The sequence below is a fragment of the Bos taurus genome, chromosome 16, assembly GCF_002263795.3.
Source record: "Bos taurus isolate L1 Dominette 01449 registration number 42190680 breed Hereford chromosome 16, ARS-UCD2.0, whole genome shotgun sequence".
Taxonomy (NCBI): Eukaryota; Metazoa; Chordata; class Mammalia; order Artiodactyla; family Bovidae; genus Bos; species Bos taurus.
In genome coordinates, this window is record NC_037343.1 from 76,337,717 (window position 1) to 76,357,359 (window position 19,643).

At 45.8% G+C, this 19,643-nt stretch overlaps 1 protein-coding gene across 1 annotated transcript in view; it reads left to right on the plus strand.

Moving 5' to 3' along the window:
• The window catches only part of CRB1 (crumbs cell polarity complex component 1), a 213,682-nt gene that overhangs the window by 149,593 nt on the left and 44,446 nt on the right, over positions 1 to 19,643 (plus strand). Inside the window, 3 exon segments of the mRNA NM_001192482.2 lie at positions 4,917 to 5,876; positions 12,290 to 12,837; positions 14,065 to 14,230. Coding sequence (NP_001179411.2) covers positions 4,917 to 5,876; positions 12,290 to 12,837; positions 14,065 to 14,230 — 1,674 coding nt within the window.

Sequence of the window (19,643 nt, forward strand, 5' to 3'; positions counted from 1 at the left end):
AGAAGAGGAAATCTAGGATGATTCATTATTATAAAGAACAAATCCATTTGATTTCATTTTACTTTGTCTACTCATCCAGTTTCTTTTATAACACATACCTGCTCAGCCCTGTGCAGGGACTGTTGGAGACTCTAAGATTGTGATATGCTCCCTCTTTTCATGGAGCTTGAAGTACTTTTGGATTAACAAACTTGTATGAAAGCAATCCAAGTAGAGTGAGATGTAAGTACAGTAGGGTTCAGTCGAGAGTCTAAACATATGGTGCTTCAGGTAAATTTACCTGAAAATAGACACAAAAAGAGCACTTTGGGCTTTGAATTAGATCAGTATAAGTTCAGTATGAACATTTTAGTCAGCTTACAATGGTCATCATTAATCAATTCATTAAAAAATTAATTTCTAAGCGCCAGGCAGGCATCGTGCTGTGGTTTAGACACGCACTGTCAAATAAAACAGTTTCCCTTCTCTCATGAGGAGTGAGACTCCAGCCTAACATGCTGTCCCAGTAAATCTCTCATTATGGAGAGTTGTACAATTTGTCAGTCACTCCATATGCCTACACTTTCTAAGTAATTTCTCTCAATGATGATAGTGCTACTTGATTTTGGCATAAGAGAATAATTCCTTTTGTTACTATGTTTTAATTACAGCCAACACTTATGGAGTGGTTATTTATATATCAAGCAATGTTATGAGCATCCGATGTGTCTTAACTCAATCTTTAAAAAGCCCTGTGCTGCAGGTCTGGTATTCCCATCTCTTTCAGAATTTTCCACAGTTTATTGTGATCCACACAGTCAAAGGCTTTGGCATAGTCAATAAAGCAGAAATACATGTTTTTCTGGAACTCTCTTGCTTTTTCCATGATCCAGTGGATGTTGGCAATTTGATCTCTGGTTCTTCTGCCTTTTCTAAAACCAGCTTGAACATCAGGAAGTTCACAGTTCACATATTGCTGAAGCCTGGCTTGGAGAATTTTGAGCTTTATTTTACTAGCTTGTGAGATGAGTGCAATTGTGCAGTAGTTTGAGCATTCTTTGGCATTGCCTTTCTTTGGGATTGGAATGAAAACTGACCTTTTCCAGTCCTATGGCCACTGCTGAGTTTTCCAAATTTGCTGGCATATTGAGTGCAGCACTTTCACAGCATCATCTTTCAGGATTTGGAATAGCTCAACTGGAATTCCATCACCTCCACTAGCTTTGTTCGTAGTGATGCTTTCTAAGGCCCACTTGACTTCACATTCCAGGATGTCTGGCTCTAGGTCAGTGATCACACCATTGTGATTATCTGGGGTGTGAAGATCTTCTTTGTATACTTCTTCTGTATATTCTTGCCATCTCTTAATATCTTCTCCTTCTGTTAGGTCCATACCATTTCTGTCCTTTATTGAGCCCATCTTTGCATGAAATGTTCCCTTGGTATCTCTAATTTTCTTGAAGAGATCTCTAGTCTTTCCCATTCTGTTGTTTTCCTCTATTTCTTTGCATTGATCGCTGAAGAAGGCTTTCTTATCTCTTCTTGCTGTTCTTTGGAACTCTGCATTCAGATGCTTATATCTTTCCTTTGCTCCTTTGCTTTTCACTTCTCTTCTTTTCACAGCTATTTGTAAGGCCTCCCCAGACAGCCATTTTGCTTTTTTGCATTTCTTTTCCATGGGGATGGTCTTGATCCCTGTCTCCTGTACAATGTCACGAACCTCAGTCCATAGTTCATCAGGCACTCGATCTATCAGATCTAGTCCCTTAAATCTATTTCTCACTTCCACTGTATAATCATAAGGGATTTGATTTAGGTCATACCTGTATGGTCTATTGGTTTTCCCTACTTTCTTCAATTTAAGTCTGAATTTGACAATAAGGAGTTCATGATCTGAGCCACAGTCAGCTCCTGGTCTTCTGCTGACTGTATAGAGCTTCTCCATCTTTGGCTGCAAAGAATATAATCAATCTGATTTCGGTGTTGACCATCTGATGATGTCCATGTATAGAGTCTTCTCTTGTGTTGTTGGAAGTGGGTGTTTGTTATGACCAGTGCATTTTCTTGGCAAAACTCTATTAGTCTTTGCCCTGCTTCATTCTGTATTCCAAGGCCAAATTTGCCTGTTACTCCAGGTGTTTCTTGACTTCCTACTTTGGCATTCCACTCCCCTATAATGAAAAGGACATCTTTTTTGGGTGTTAGTTCTAAAAGGTCTTGTAGGTCTTCATAGAACCGTTCAACTTCAGCTTCTTCAGCGTTATTGGTTGGGGCATAGACTTGGATTACCGTGATGTTGAATGGTTTGCCTTGGAAACGAACAGAGATCATTCTGTCATTTTTGAGATTGCATCCAAGTACTGCATTTCAGACTCTTTTGTTGACCATGATGGCCACTCCATTTCTTCTGAGGGATTCCTGCCCACAGTAGTAGATATAATGGTCATCTGAGTTAAATTCACCCATTCCAGTCCATTTCAGTTCACTGATTCCTAGAATGTCAACATTCACTCTTGCCATCTCTTGTTTGACCGCTTCCAATTTGCCTTGATTCATGGACCTGACATTTCAGGTTCCTATGCAATATTGCTCTTTACAGCATCGGACCTTGCTTCTATCACCAGTCACATCCACAGCTGGGTATTGTTTTTGCTTTGGCTCCATCCCTTCATTCTTTCTGGAGTTATTTCTCCACTGATCTCCAGTAGCATATTGGGCACCTACTGACCTGGGGAGTTCCTCTTTCAGTATCCTATCATTTTGCCTTTTCGTACTGTTCATGAAATTTGTATGCAGGTTAGGAAGCAACAGTTAGAACTGGACATGGAACAACAGACTGGTTCCAAATAGGAAAAGGAGTACGTCAAGGCTGTATATTGTCACCCTGCTTATTTAACTTATATGCAGAGTACATCATGAGAAACACTGGACTGGAAGAAACACAAGCTGGAATCAAGATTGCCGGGAGAAATATCAATAACCTCAGATATGCAGATGACACCACCCTCATGGCAGAAAGTGAAGAGGAACTCAAAAGCCTCTTGATGAAAGTGAAAGTGGAGAGTGAAAAAGTTGGCTTAAAGCTCAACATTCAGAAAACGAAGATCATGGCATCTGGTCCCATCACTTCATGGCAAATAGATGGGGAAACAGTGGAACCAGTGTCAGACTTTATTTTGGGGGTGCTCCAAAATCACTGCAGATGGTGACTGCAGCCCTGAAATTAAAAGACACTTACTCCTTGGAAGGAAAGTTATGACCAACCTAGATAGCATATTCAAAAGCAGAGATATTACTTTGCCAACAAAGGTCCTTCTAGTCAAGGCTATGGTTTTTCCTGTGGTCATGTATGGATGTGAGAGTTGGACTGTGAAGAAAGCTGAGCGCCGAAGAATTGATGCTTTTGAACTGTGGTGTTGGAGAAGACTCTTGAGAGTCCCTTGCCTGCAGGGAGATCCAACCAGTCTATTCTGAAGGAGATCAGCCCTGGGATTTCTTTGGAAGGAATGATGCTGAAGCTGAAACTCCAGTACTTTGGCTACCTCATGCGAAGAGTTGACTCATTGGCAAAGACTCTGATGCTGGGAGGGATTGGGGGCAGGAGGAGAAGGGGACGACAGAGGATAAGATGGCTGGATGGCATCACTGACTTGATGGACGTGAGTCTGAGTGAACTCCGGGAGTTGGTGATGGACAGGGAGGCCTGGCGTGCTGCGATTCATGGGGTTGCAAAGAGTCGGACACGACTGAGCAACTGAACTGAACTGAACTATGCTGCAGGTACTATTATTAACCCTGTTTTGTAGGTCAGAAGACCTAGACACAAAAAGTAAATGTAACCTGCTCACTACCTTAGCTGGACCTTTCAGTAAGTACAGACGCACAATGTGGGTCACGGTGTTGGCAAAACTGTGTAAGTGCTACACACATGTCAGTTTCTGTTAGCAGCATTTGTGCATTTGAACTTCTGTAAAAAGCTGCAACCATCACTCTCACAAAGTGTTATGTTTCTTTTTGTTACTTGGATTAAATGAATTCTAATAGAATTCATTTAATGAGTTCTCTAATTAGGTATCAAAATTTTTTTTGACTTGAGAGTCAGGAAGAAGAGTAAAAGAAAGTGAAGAAGCTAGAAGCCAGGGCTTGTTGTTGGATAGTTTTCACAGTTTATGTTAGAATCCTGGTGAGCAGGAGAGGGGATCCTCTATTCTCCTCAGAAGCCTCTGCAGAGAGAGGCATCTGCACTGTCTGTTGGTCTAGGGATTATGTTCTTGTTCTTTAGTTGCTGAGTCGTGTCCAGCTCTTTGCGAGCCTGTGGATTGTAGCTGGCTAGGCTCCTCTGTCCATGGGATTTCCCAGGCAACAATACTGGAGTGGGTTGCCATGCACTCCTCCAGGGCACCTTCCTGACCCAGGGATCAAACTCGCATCTCCTGCATTGGCAGGCAGATTCTTTACCATCTGAGCCACCGGGGAAGCTGCTAGGGATTATGGGGAGTTGCCAAAAATGGAGAAGGCAGATTGCTGTTCCCAAGTAGAACAGAGTGAAATTAGCAGCCCATGGCGGCATAAACCATATCTGGGAATTAAGTCCCCAAACAAATAGTTTGTGTCTAGATTTGATCCCAATAGCAGTCTCTCTCTCTAAAAAAAATTCAGTGTCACATATGTGTCTGTCGGTGGTAATTTGAGTCAGCCACTCTACACAGCAAGGAGCCGATTTCTAGAGGAAGAATTCCAGGCTTGCTGTGACGGCACTTCCACGCAACTCACAGGCAGAATGATCATACCCTCGATCATGATTCACACTTCTCTCTGTTACAGCCCTAAAAGTGAGCCCGTCTGCCCCTCCGCAAGATTCCACATGAGGATGATGTGAGGTGTCTGTGTTCGATCTGACTGTATGTAACTCAGGTCTGTTCTCTGTCCTTGAACAGGAGTCCACTGTGAAGAGGACGTGGATGAGTGCTTGTCCAGCCCTTGCCGCAATGGGGGCACTTGTGAGAACTCGCCTGAGGGTTACACTTGCCACTGCCCATTTGATCCCCATTCTGGAGTCTTCTTTGGAGGCAGGGACTGCTCTGATATTCTCCTGGGCTGTGCTGATCATCCGTGTCTAAACAACGGGACGTGTGTCCCCCACGTCCACGACGGCCAGCACGGATTCGACTGCCTGTGCCCCCCTGGCTACACCGGGTCACGGTGTGGAACCGTCACCACGCTGTCCTTTTTGGGCAGTGGCTTCCTGTGGGTCTCAAGTGGCTCAGCTCTGGCCCAGGACTCAGGCTGTACCGTAGCCCTCAGGTTCCAGACCGTCCAGCCGGCGGCCCTGCTGCTCTTCCGGGGTGACCGGGACGTGTTTGTGATGCTGGAGGTGCTGGCTGGCTTTGTCCACTTGACCGTTCAAGTCAGCGATCGGCCGAAGGTGGTCCTGCTCATCCCCCACGACACCAGCGACGGAGGGTGGCATGCGGTGGAGGCGACGTTTGCAGAGGCTGTGACCCTGGCCCTGCGCGACGACTCTTGCATGGGGACATGTGTTGCTAGGGCTCCTTCTCCATTTGAAAGTGATGGGTCATCAGCGTGTGCTCTCCAGAACTCCTTTTTGGGGGGTTTGCCAGAAGGAAGAGCCCACAGTGGTGATGCTCTGCTTAACGTCCATAGGATACCATCCGCACCTTCGCTCGTAGGCTGCCTCCAAGACGTGCACCTGGACTCGAATGCCATCACCGCAGAGAACGTCTTATCTGACCAGTCTCTGAACGTCAAGGCAGGCTGCGCCCGAAAGGACTGGTGTGAGAGCCAGCCTTGTCGCAACAGAGGACGCTGCCTCAACCTGTGGCTCGGTCACCGGTGTGAGTGCTACAGGCCCTACCGCGGCCGCAGCTGTCATGGAGGTGAGGGGGCTGGGGGCTGGGTGGGCCGGGGGCTTAATGGCCAGGCTGCTGCTGGCGGTGATGACCCCAAAGGACGCTGTTGCTGGCTGCCCGCCGACGGGAAACAGAAGAGGCTGGGGGTGTGCACTAGTTCCGTCTCAGTGAATGCGTCCCACGCCAGGGTTTCAGCCACGCAGAGAAGCGAAAACTAAGCCCACAGCTCCCATCCAAGCGGGTTTCCTTCTTGGTGTTTACAAAATGCTGCTACAATCTTACCATTTGTGGTGTATCAGAAATTTATTGTATATTTTACTTGAAAGGGAAGCAGTCTTTTTGAAGAATAGGCCATGAAACTAGTCAATACCAAGTCCTAGCTCAATGGCTCGTGCGTATAGCTCAGTGGCTCGTGCGTAGTAGGAGTTTCTTTCCTAAGAAACAGTTACTTTCTTGCCCCCCTTTCCATGCAGTTCACACTTGCTCCAAAATCGTGCCTCAGTTTAGCACTTTTATAAACCACCAATTTTATTCAAAGGTGTATTTTTAAGAGTTGCATTGGAGAAAACAGGTATTCTACTTACGTGTCCAAGAAAGAAAATATTTTTAAAAAGTAACAACATGGAAACTGGGTAGATGCCATAAACTAATTGATGTAATTTCTCCAGCAGATGAGTTTGAAATGCACTTCAAAGGCCTTACTTCCGACATCGTTCCAAAGATCGCTGTTGATAGTGATCAATATATACCTGTTTCTTTTTATTATGATTCTTTTGCACTGAAAATGTCGGAAAGGTAATTGCAACAGACTGCTTTGAAGTGAGCTGTAATTCACCCCAAGATTTGAGAGTTATTTGAAAAGGGACGACATCTGGTAAATAGTCTTCTGTGCTTTATATGAAGTGAAATTGAAACCAGCCTTGGTCTATACCCTACTCCATGTATGAAGGGCTGAGAATTATTAGACACTATTCATGGGTCTCCCCCTGACCACAATATTCATTACAAATCACGGACCTGCTTGACAATGAGGTCTGGCATCTACTAGCTCTAAGTAATATTTTAAATGGAATGGCAAGTTGTTTTGAGATTTTTTTTAAAGGAGAAAGGGAGAAATTATACTGCAGCAATGTTCAGTTTTTGAAGAAAAATCTAATTGACCCAAGGCAATATTTTTCCTACATATACAAAATAACAAACAGATGCTGAGTCATTTTGACCAGCTTCCAAGTGCAGTGACCCACGAGGTTACTACTGACTGCAGTGATGCTAACTGTCCTGGTAAATAGATTCAAGAGATGCCAGTCTCGTGGGTTCTGGTTTGCTTTATTTTTTTCCAACTTGGAAAACTCACAGTCTTGAAACCCAGTTCCTGAGTTGGGTACCTGTCCCCTGTCTTCCTCCAAGTTCCTTCTCCCCTACCCTGCTGCCCCCACCCCTTCACTATTTGAAACTGGTTAATCCTCATGAAAAAGCTTCAGAAGATGTCTCCTTAGGGAGTAAATTCTGTAAAGTCTTCTCTTTCTGAAATTCTTGGTATAAGTTTAAGAAAAGTTATATTTCGGATATCACCTCTTAGTCATAAATCCAAAGCATCCTTGTGTGCTTTCTGCCGCTCAGTCGTGTCTCACTCTTTGTGACCCCATGGACTGTAGCCCGCAAGGCTCTTCTGTCCATGGGATTCTCCAGGCAAGAACACCAGAGTGGGTTGCCATGCCCTCCTCTAGGGGATCTTCCCGACCCAGGGATCAAACCCGCATCTCTTAAGTCTCCTACATTGGAAGGCAGATTCTTCACTACTAGTGCAACCTGGGAAGCCCCAAAATGCCCTGTATTTGCTGTCATCTTTGAGGAATGTCTGCTGGGGAGTTTATCCCATCACAGAAGATGCTTGCAAGCTATATGGGGCAACCTGGAACCTTTCTGTCATTGTGCACAGACGTTCAGGAGCGGGGAGATGTGCTAAAAAGTACAAGGGGAACTTCACCCAGGTCTTGATCCCAGCTCAGTGTTTCCCAAACATGGTACCCATTGCAAGGAACAGACAGACTGGAGGGAGAATTTAGCTGGCTGAATACACAGGGAAGACAGAGGGGCTTCCTGTATTGTAAAGCTGATCATTTAAAAATAATCAAGTGTCTCACAATAAGAAGAGTTCAGAGAAAATTTTCTCAAAACTTGTCTGCAAGTGTCTACGCTTAGACACTTAGAAGCATAGACATGATTCCTTTGGCATCATTTTTTAATGCTCCTTATCAGTGTTATCTTGTCATCCTGGCTGTGTCCAGGAACGGGGAGCTTCCAAGATACTGTTCAGTATAAGGTGTCACTGATCTCATTCCTTCTAGAGGATGTTTCATTAACAGAGGCAATTGACATATGTTTTATCTTCAGTTATACACCTAAACTTTGAGACTCTTACCCTCTTGGAATTAGAGCTTCTTAGGCATAGGATGTCCTTCATTCCATGACTGAATTTCTTACAGCTGTGCGTGCCAAGTGTAGTGGCCCAGAATTCTGCTTATACACCGCCAGGTGTGAGAACCCTTTCATCCTCCATCTTCCCAGAAATCCCCTAAAAGTTGTTTCTTGGTCCTGAAATAATGTAGGATGACCTCCCCTTCCATTCATTGGCTGCACTGTAACTCTTGAAGCCAATGACAATCTTGCTTACATGTGTTCTCCATGAGAACTCAAATATTTGGAGACAAGTCTTGTACTGTCGAGGCCATCATGCCTATCATGCTGAACACACCCAGGTTCTTCTAATGCTTTCCTCAGGGGCTCGTTTTCAGCCCCTCCGTCGGCTGCTTGCTTGCTTGGGAATAAATGTGCTTATCTGGCTCCTAGATGAGTCGGAGAATGCAGAGTGCCATGGGACTGTGACCTTCTCATTCTGGAGAACGTTCTTCTATTCTGCAGCCTAAGACCACATTGACCTTTGGGCAGCCGCATTCTGTGATAGGCTCACTTTGAGCTGTTCTCACCGATGGTGTTGCAGAGTTCTGCTTCTTCCACCCTAAACCAGTGAAGGGCGTTTAGACCCAAGTGGCTTTTATTTATTCTCAATACATTTCTCCTTGTTGCAGTCCATCAATCATTAAGACTTGAAGTTACTTTTCAGCCGTATTTGTCACCCCTCTCCAGGACACGTCAACAACACATACGAGAATCATTCTTCCCGTGTCCCCAGACAAGTCACGTGTGGCGTCAGGTGCTTCTAAAATCATGTACTGAATCACGTGCTCTGACTATGTGCTTGTGACTTCTGAAGAGAACAGGACTGCTGAAGAGTCAAGCTTCTGAGAGAAAGCAACCGCTCTGTGTTCTGTGCTTTTAATCTGGATCCACAAAGTGATGCCGTAGGCGTCCCAGGATGACCAGCGGGGACCACCCCTGAGCTGAGTGATTCTGTGCATTTTCCCAAACCTCGGGAACTTCAAGAGCCAGCTTTCCTTATTAAACATTTTATCTCACATGAAAGCGCTGCTGTGTGTTCAGAGATGTTAGCCTCTTCAAACGGACTGTTACATCTAATGGCGCGCTTTGAAAGCCACCTGTAGCTCGCTGGAGCGGGTGGTCTCCAAATGCAGATTCCAGCTGTAATGATCCTGTAAGAAATCGAGATGAAATTTTGAAAATGAAGCCTTTTATGCAGGAGGTCTTCAAACACAGTGGTTGCCGGAGCAAGTTTCACTGTAGTTCAGCTAAACTAAAATATGTCTCACCTTTGTTCAAGCTTTAATGGAACCATATGACATCATTTAAATGTGGTAGAATATGCCATTTTTCTGGTAGGATGGGGATGTGAAGACTTGAAGATGGCAATATCTTTAAGGTGATGCCCTTGTCTAGTACATCAGTGATTTCCAGGTTGCCAAATTCAGCAGTCAATTTTCAGTCCTCACCTGCCTTGACTGCTCAGCAACCATTACCACAGTTGAATACCCCCTCTTCCTGAAAGGCTTCCCTGGTGGCTCAGCTAGTAAAGAATCCACCTGCAATGCAGGAGACCCCCAGTTCAACTCCTGTTATAGGGAGATTGGCTGGAGAAGGGATAGGCTACCCACTCCAGTATTCTTGGGCTTCCCTGGTGGCTCAGCTGAGAAAGAATCCACCTGCAATGTGGGAGACCTGGGTTCAATCCCTGGGTTAGAAAGATCCCCTGGAGATTGGAAAGGCTACCCACTCTAGTATTCTGGCCTGGAGAATTCCTGGACTGTATAGTCCATGGGGTCGCAAAGAGTCAGACATGACTGAGTGGCTTTCACTTTCACTTTACTTTTCTTTTACTTTCCTCCTGAAAACCCTTCCTTCCCTAGGCTTGGGGGTATCACTCTCTGGGTTTTCTTTCTATCTTATTAATTTATCCAGAGAAGGCAATGGCACCCCACTCCAGTACTCTTGCCTGGAAAATCCCATGGATGGAGGACCCTGGGAGGCTGCAGTCCATGGGGTCACTAAGAGTCGGACATGACTGAGCGATTTCACTTTAACTTTTCACTTTCATGCATTGGAGAAGGAAATGGCAACCCACTCCAGTGTTCTTGCCTGGAGAATCCCAGGGACGGGGGAGCCTGGTGGGCTGCCATCTATGGGGTCTCACGGAGTTGGACACGACTGAAGTGACTTAGCAGCAGTAGCAGCAGTATTCATTTATCGACTCCTTTACGTCCACATGTCTGATGCTTAAGGGCTCAGTTCTTGGACCTCTTCTCTCTCTAGATTCATGTTCTTGGTGATCACATCTAGTCTCATGGCTTTAAAAGCCATGTGTACACTGGAAAATCCAAAATTACTATGGCTTGCGCCAAATGTCTTCCCTGAACCTCTGTATCTAACTGCTGACTAGACACTTCCACCTGGATATCTAATAGGACATCTTAAATTTAATATGGAATCCCATTCCCCTCCAACCCAAACCCATTCCTCCTGTTTTCTCCTCCATCTCTGCAAATGGAGATTCAATGCTTCTAGTTACTTAGACCAAACACCTTGGAGATGAACTTGCCCCAGAAGATCCTGTTGGTCCTACCAAAACATTTCCAGAATCTGATCACTTCTCCCCATCTCCACCATGACCACTGATCTAAGCCAGTGTCATTTCTTTCCTGTATTTCTGCAATAATATCTCTCCTTTCTTTGGGATTTTGCTCAAATAGTACCTTCTCAGAGCTCTTCCCTGACGATTCCATTTAAAATGCTGGCTCCACTCCCACCCCCAGCTCTCTCTAATCCCGTTGTCTGCTTGACTTATTTTATACCGAAGAACCTGTCACCACCTGACATACCGCATCACCTCTACCCAGCTGGAACATAAGCTTTAGGAGTACGAAAGCTTTTGTTTCTACTGTATCATCGATGCTTCTGAAGGTCCGCGTCCATTCATTTTCATGCTCCTCAAGGGTTTTCTTGTGGTGAGGCACATCCGTAGTGTCGCCATGTCCGTGCATTAGAAACCTCTCTGTCCACAGGAAACGTTGGGTGAGTTCAAAACTCAGCTTTTGGATTGAGTCCAACTTCTGTGAGCTCCACACCTTTCTTTACCCACCAAGGACGACAGGAGGAAGAGTCCTCCTCTTCCTTTGTTCAACTGCCTCATCTCCTATTATTGTCAGGGCTATCTTCCCAAGCGAGGATTTGCCAATCTAATTCTTGATTTCCGTCCTTTGCAAGGAATAATTAGGTTTAATGCCACTTGCTTGAGGATGCTCCCCATATAGCAAAGACAATGATTGCTCAAATAGCCTGCTTCCATGTCCTGGAGGAAGAGCTCTTTCCCCCCAGACTTCTCAGAGCCAAGCTGGAGCAGGGTACTGTCTGGTCTCCCTTCTTTTAGTCCCACCTCTTCAGGGCAGTGAGGAGGAGGCGTGGAGATTCATCAGTGCAGAAATCTTCTCTTCCTCCTTGTGATCAGTGGACCTCAACTATAAACTATACACTGAAATCTAATTTTCAGAATAAAGTAAACCCACAAGTTCAGAAAGTCAGGTTAAATTGTCATTCTATTGAATAAATCCGTCATGAACTTTAAAAAATATGGCTGTATTTGTGTGTGTGTGTGTGTCTGTGTGTATATTCATTATGGGTGTCCCTGGTGGCTCAGTGGCAAAGAATCCACCAGACAATGCAGGAAATATGGGTTCCATCCCTGTGTCATGAAGATCCCCTGGAGAAAGAAAAGATAACCCACTCCAGTATTCTTGCCTGCCTGAGAAATCCCATGGACAGAGGAACCTGGCGGGCTACAGTCCATGGTGTTGCAAAGGAGTTGAACACGACTGAGTGAAGAAACAACAACATATATGCATTGCAACATATGTGTGTGTGTGTGTGTGTGTGTGTGTGTGTGTGTGTGTGTATAATCTTTTGCTGCTTTTTTACTTGTGAATCTTAAGATGTTTCTTCTTGGTTTTTCCTCCTCTGTCTTGATATTAAAGAGTATGTGGCAGGCAGATTTGGCCAAGATGACTCTCCTGGATATGCTGTTTTTCATCTCAACAAGGATTACGAAGAGGACCTCACACTCTCCATGTTTGTTCGAACACGCCGTCCGACCGGCCTGCTCCTAGCTCTAGAAAATGGCACTTACCAGTACCTCCGTGTCTGGCTAGAGCATGGCAGGCTAGCGATGCTGACTCCAGGTTCTCCCAAATTACTAGTAACATTTGTTCTCAGCGACGGAAATGTCCGCTTGGTATCTTTGAAAATCAAGCCAAATAAAATTGAACTGTATGAGTCGTCACGAAATCTAGGATTTCTTTCTGCTCCTACGTGGAAACTCCAAAGAGGAGATGTCCTCTACGTTGGTGGACTGCCTGACAGGCGAGAGACTGAGGTTAGTGGTGGATTCTTCAAAGGCTGTATCCAAGATATGAGGCTAAACAACGAGAACCTGGAATTCTTCCCAAATCCAACGAGCAGCGCAGCCCACAATGCCGTTCTTGTCAATGTGACCGAAGGCTGCCCCGGAGACAACCTGTGTGAGGTAGGATTACTCACATGGACCCTGTCCTCACTGTGTCCCCTCCCTCCTGAACCCCCTCCCACCCCACCCCTGCCCGCCCCTCCAGGCTGTCCCAGAGCATCAGCTTTGGGTTCCCTGCGTCATGCATCCAGCTGTCACTGTTTTACATGTGGTGATATGTATGCTTCAGTACTATTCTCTCAAATCATCCCACCCTCTCCTTAATGTCTCTTAAGATTGTTTTTGACGTGAGCCATTTTTAAAGTCTTTATTGAATTTGTTACAATATTGCTTCTGTTTTATACTCTGGTTTCTTGGCCTCAAGGCATGTGGAATCTTGATCCCCTGACCAGGGATTGAACCCACACCACATGTTTTAGAAGGTGAAGTCTTGACCACTGGACCACCAGGGACCAGGGAAGTCCCCAGATGACATGTTAATAGAGTGATGGACATAAGTGCAGATGGAGCTCTCAGAGATTCCTTTGTCAGTGCTTCTGTTTTGATTACTTTGTGAGCAACCTTGTGAGGACTCAGATGATAACAGTATGTTTCTGATTCAGAGGTGGGGCTCCTGGAGGGCAGAGGTGTCGCTCTATGGGGACCCAGAGGATCTAAGTACCAGCTTCACCGTTTGGCTTTTGATAGGATCTTGGAAGGGCTTCCCAGGTGGCTCCCTGGTAAAGAACCCACCTGCCAATGCAGGAGACATAAGAGACCCAGGTTCAATCCCTGGGATGGGAAGATACCCTGGAGGAGGGCATGGCAACCCACTCCAGCATTCTTGCCTGGAGAACCCCATAGACAGAGGAGCATGGTGGGCTCCAGTTCATGGGGTGGCAAAACGTCAGACACAACTGAAGCAGGCACAAAAGCACACACAGGATCTTGGACAATGAAAGGGACCTCAGTTTCCTCACCAGGAGAAACGAGAGGTAAAGTCTCTAACTCAAAAGATCATTAGTGTCATTGAAAGTGTTTGGGAATTTGTAAATTATAGAGACTATTATTACACCTTTGAAAATCTCCCTTGTGCTACAGGAGATCAATATTATATATTTTTATTTATTTCCCTTTTCCTTTTGATGGTAGCAGTAAGTTTTATTCTACTTACCAGCCAACAGATATAAAAATGTTCGATACGTAAATAAGTAGGAAGTTAACATGAACAGATTCGGGGTCTCGCTTGGCTCCTTTCCGCATTTAGCTGCCAGAGCTCCTTACGCCTGTGATTTATTGTCTACTCAGCCCAACCCCTGTCACCACGGAGGCATCTGCTACCCGCTGTGGGACGACTTCTCCTGCTCCTGCCCTGTGAACACAGCTGGGAAGGCCTGCCAGGAGCTGCGCTGGTGTGAACTCGGCCCGTGTCCTCCCGGCGCCCAGTGCCTGCGGCTGCCTCGAGGCTTCGAATGTAGGTGCAGTTTAACTTCTCACCATCCAGTCCAGTTGGGCGTTTCAGTTGGTCGATGAGTCGGCCCAGAAGAAGAGCACAGATACACCCAGCTCAGCAGAGAAGCTTGTGGTTGCTTCCCCCAGCATGAGGGGTGGTGTAACCAGCCTAACACGAGTGTAGTCAACCAGGGTAACCTCATGACATATCCCGCCCCTGGGTTTCGGGGGGGTGGGGAGATGGTGGCCATAGCAACTCCAGACCTACATCCTGGATCGTGTAAGGCTGATTTCTAGAGAAAGATAAGGCTGATATTTGGCTTTTCTTTCCTCCTTGCTGATTATGCAGAGCAAAAGCACCAGAGTGAGCCTGTTGCCATCGGTTAGCTATGAGGCCTCCAGTGGCTCACCTGCCTCCATAATCTAAGGCTTCCTCTGTAAAACAAGGATAAAACGTCTGCTGGAAGAGCAGATAAATCTGTGTGTGTGTGTGTGTGTGTGTGTGTGTGTGTGATCATTGTATGACCTTGTGTGTAGACAGCTGAACGCGTTAAGCACTCAGTTCCTGTTTGCAGTGAGTATTTCCTTCAGTCGGAGCAGTTCTCCTGCCCAAATTCAGCACCACTCAGCAGTTTCCCAAGTGTCAGCAAGCTGAACGCTCTCCTCACAATTCTGACATGTCTATGTGCTGGCGGCACAGTGATTCGTGGTCTGCCTTTTCTTCTACTTGAGACAACGCGCAGTTCAGTCTGTAGCCACCCTTCACGTTTGGACTCAACTCTCGTCTCTTTGCCTCGTTCAATGATTTTGCTTCTGAAATGTTTCTCTCGCCCGCCAGCAGCATCATCGGTTCTCCCACCAGCATGTAAACATACTGTCAAATCCTCGTCACAAACTACTTCCCCTGATTCCCTTGGGGGATGATCCCTGCCTCCCCATCCCCGCCAGCTGCCTCCCATGTTCCTGCCCCTTTCCTGGTGGGAGAACCCCTCCGGGAGCTGGCCTCCACGTGCTCCTCACGTCTTACTGTCCAGTGTTCTTGCCTTCACCCCATCAGTCAGGCTCCCCCCACCACCACCTCTACCCTGAACCCTCCCAGCCCACAGCTCCACAGGCTGCCTCTTCTCTTCATCCCCTTTCCTACCCAAACGCCCCCTTCTGCGGCTTCATTTTTCTTCGTGGCTCTTATCATCCTTGGGTGTTTCGTTTTATAGGTATTTGTTCACTTGTTCATCATCTTTTCCTCAGTGGAATATGCGCTTCCAAAGAGAAGGAGGTATTCCCTCTGGTTTCCTACTTTACTCCTAGCGTTTAGAATACTGCCAAACACATGGGAGGCTGTCAGCAAATACTTGTTTAATGAATGTCTGTTTTCTTCCATTTAACTCAATAGTTTCACTTAACTGGTCTAGACTTAAAGCACATTGCCTGCATACAAGTTTAAAAATATATAAAATACCTTGTAAAACAATGAACTAAAATAATAGTCTGGAGCTAGAGGGTAGATGGCCCTCAGGTCTGTTAACAAAAACTGAGCCTCGAAGTGACTGAGGACAAGTATATATTTACTTTTGATGTTTATGTACTTTGAGATGATATATCAACTTCTCAGGTGACGTGTGAAATGTATTGCATTGTGTATATACTTGGGGAGCTTTTCTTGGAGAATACACATACCCTCATGTTTCAGATTTAAGAAATAATGTGCTACACGTGGGGCTTTCCAGGGGGCGCTAGTGGGAAAGAACCCATGTGCCAATGAGACATAAGAGGCCCAGGTTCAGTCCCTGGGGTGGAAAGATCCCCGGAGGAGGGCATGGCAACCCACGCCAATATTCTTGCCTCGAGAACCCCATAGACAGAGGAGCCTGGTGGGCTACAGTCCATGGGGTTGCACAGAGTGGGACACGACTGAAGCGACTTAGCACACACGCACATGAACGCATGCTACACACATGAATAAAGCATGATGAATTTGCATAAAGAATGAGGTCAGGCCTCAGATATGACGCAGAATTTTAATGCCACCTTTTGCCTTGCTCAACCCTCTGAATTGCTTGCTTAAAATAGTTTACTACTTATTCATTTCATTATTACTCTTTTGATGGAAGTACTAAAGTTGTTTGTCCAAGTTATGTTCTACAAAAGGGTTTAAATCATTCTGAATGCCTTCATAGGGAAACAAGAAAAGGTTTCTAAAAACAGTGGCGGTGTGAGAACCACACCCCGGGTGAGTGTTGTTGCCTCTGTCTTCACGTGAAGGATTTGGACGCCTCGGAAAGGCATGGAGGGCTCTTCATTGCTAGGTGTTGCCTCTGCGGAGAGAGGAGAAAGTTTGCCTCTGACCTTTCACAGAGTCTCATAAACATTTTTGACATATGATCTATCTTAATAAAGGAGGGGGGGAGGGAAATCAGTAGAAGGGGTGAACTTTTCCTATCCAATAGATATTACCCCTAGATCACTTTCTCTCTGTTGTATGTGATCTCGTGACTGTATGGTATGTTTTTTGAGTGAGATGTGCTGAGAAGATAGTGCTGCTAGAGTAACTACCCAAATTTGCCTTTAGTACCTAATTGTTTCTATCTGTGTGTCCTATCAAAAAAGAGAGACTTAAAAATTACAACCCACCTTAGATAGAGACGTGTTTATTATGATAAAGTTCCCTGAAGGAAGGGCAGAGTATAAATAGTACCTGCACGGCGGTTCTAACTCAGACAACAAGGAGTGACTTCTGCACGGTCAGCATGTCCGTGAGACGAGTTACGCAGCATGACACGCCACCCTTCCTTCAGGAGCTGGAGGAATAATGAGGTTTGTCATGTTAACCTGTATGTTAGCATGTTACATGTTAAAGCATGTAATGAGACACTTCTTACTCTTTTCCTCCCTAATCGCAACCTGGCTGGGGAAAAAAAAAAAAAAAAGATCCACCACAGTCAAAAGCAATAAAATCAAGAGCAATGTTAATCCCGTCAAATAATCCACTTGAATTTACTCATGCTGAGGTTTCTAATCATTATCTCACTTTTCGGAATTAAGGACTGAGTTACTTTCATATATTATTCATTTAATAATATTTACTGAGCACCTACTGTATACCAGGCAGTGTTCCAGGCACAAGGCTTAGTGAGAACCTAGACAGAGAATGTCCAAGATCTCGTAAAAGTTCACGTTCTAGTAAGGAAAGACCAGGAACAAGTAGGAAACTTTTTACTTATTTTATTATTATGTATTATATATAAAATATGAGCATTTTATATATTATTATATAAAATGTATATTTTATATATTATATAAAAAATCTGCCCATAATGCAGGAGACCCAAGTTTGATCCCTGGGTTGGGAAGACCCCCTGGAGTAGGGCATGGCAACCCACTCCAGTATTCTGGCCTGGAGAATCCCATGGACAAAGGAGCCTGGTGGGCTACAGTCCAGAGGGTCGCACAGAATCAGACGTGACTGAGCAACTAACACTTTCACTACTATTACATTATTATATTTTTTATTTTGTTTATTTTTAATTGGATTGTTAAAGAAAATTTAACAATTTCAAATAGTTAGAAGATGCTATGGAGAAAATCAAGCAGAATAATTGAAAGGAGAGTGGATTTGGGACGGAAACACTTGGATAGGCTGGGAAACCCTCTTAGAGGAGGTGACATTTGAGCACACATTATGTTGAGAAAGAGGTGGATGTGGGACCAGCAGGGGCCAATATCCTGTCTAAGTAACAGCAAGGGTAAAAGACACGCTTTGTGAACAAGCGCGTTGTCTTCAAGAAACAGCAGGAAGCTTTTGTGGCTGTAGCACGTGAACGAGGAAGAATGGCCGGAAATGGCACTGGAGAGTCGGTCAGGGGCTGGGCCACAGAAAATTCTGTCCGCCGTGTGTGGGACTTGGGGCATCTTTCTAGACGTGATGGTAAGCAGTGGGGTCTCAGGAATGGTTGGTACGTTGCTCTGCAGAGCAGTAGAAACCAGAACACTGAGGAATAGCTGGAAGAGTCTGTATATGAAGTGTTCGAGGTTGGGTGTGGTGCTGCACATGTGAGCAAAAGACAGTGCTGTGAGGTTCATTTCTACTGAAAGCTGGAAGACAATGAGCATAGAGAGTTGCCTGTTGGATCGGGTCACACTGATGCTTCCGTGACCTTGACAAGAGTGGTTTCAGTGACGTGACGGGAACCAAAGTCTCAGTGGAAGATGTTAAAAAGCAAAATGGGAGATGAGAAAGTGGAGACAAGGTGAATATAAAACTATTCGGAAAAAGCTTTGCCAGAGAAGGAACTAGAGAAATAAAAATGCAAGAGGGTAGGTGGAAGTCAGGGTAGGACTCAGGTTTTCATGTGCAATTGCAGCCTATTTGTGCACTGCTGGGAAATGAAGGAAGGGGAGGGAAAATGATGATGCAGTACAGGGGGAGGTTCCATGAAGAAGGTGGAGATGAAGGGGACCCGAGGCATGGCTGTGAGAGCTGAGCTTGGGTGTGTGCAGGAAAACCTACAGCTTCCCACCCGACTAGGGAAAGCCCAGCGGTCCCCCTCCTGTGTGATTCCCCTTGACTTTGACACTAGGACCCCACTGACAACATTTCTGACGCCTGATGTGTGCAGGTTCCCCCTGACCAGGCAATTCTGCAGCACCAGCTGGGTGTCCTCAAGTTATCACAGTTCAGTGCAACTCTGACTCTGTCTATCCGGACATAGTGTGAGGTCTCACAGGCCGAGGGCTTGGTCCTGCTAGAAGACCCCCACCCCGTTTCCGATGCCATCCGGACATAGTGTGAGGTCTCACGGGCCGAGGGCTTGGTCCTGCTAGAAGACCCCCACCCCGTTTCCGATGCCATCCGGACATAGTGTGAGGTCTCAAAGGCCGAGGGCTTGGTCCTGCTAGAAGACCCCCACCCCATTTCCGATGCCAACCGCAAGTCCAGGTTGTCACTCGTGCTTCTGAGCAATCAGCTGTAAATCTGAGATTCCCGCTATCCCCACCTCGGTTCAGTTAATTTGCGAGAGCAGCTCACAGAACTTGGGGAAACACTTACTGGCTTACCAGCTTATTGAAAGATCTGCAAAGGCCCCAGATGGACATCTGGATGAGGAGATACACAGGGCGAGGCCTGGGAGGGTCCCCGGTGTAGGAGCTTCTGTCCCGAGGAGATGGGGTGCGTGGCCGTCCCAGTGTACCTGTGTTGAACAGCTTGGAACCTCTCTGAATGCCATACTTTCGGGGTTTTGTGGAGGCTTCTTTATGTAGGCATGACTAATTATTAACCCCATTTTCCAACCTCGTCCTTCTCTAGAGGATGGGCTGGGGCTGAGAGTTTCAAGCTTCTAGTCATGGCTCAGTCTTCCTGATGACCAGCCTGCAGCCAGGCTCCATTCAGGAACCCAGGCAGAGTTGTCTCATTACAACACACATGCTCCCAGTGC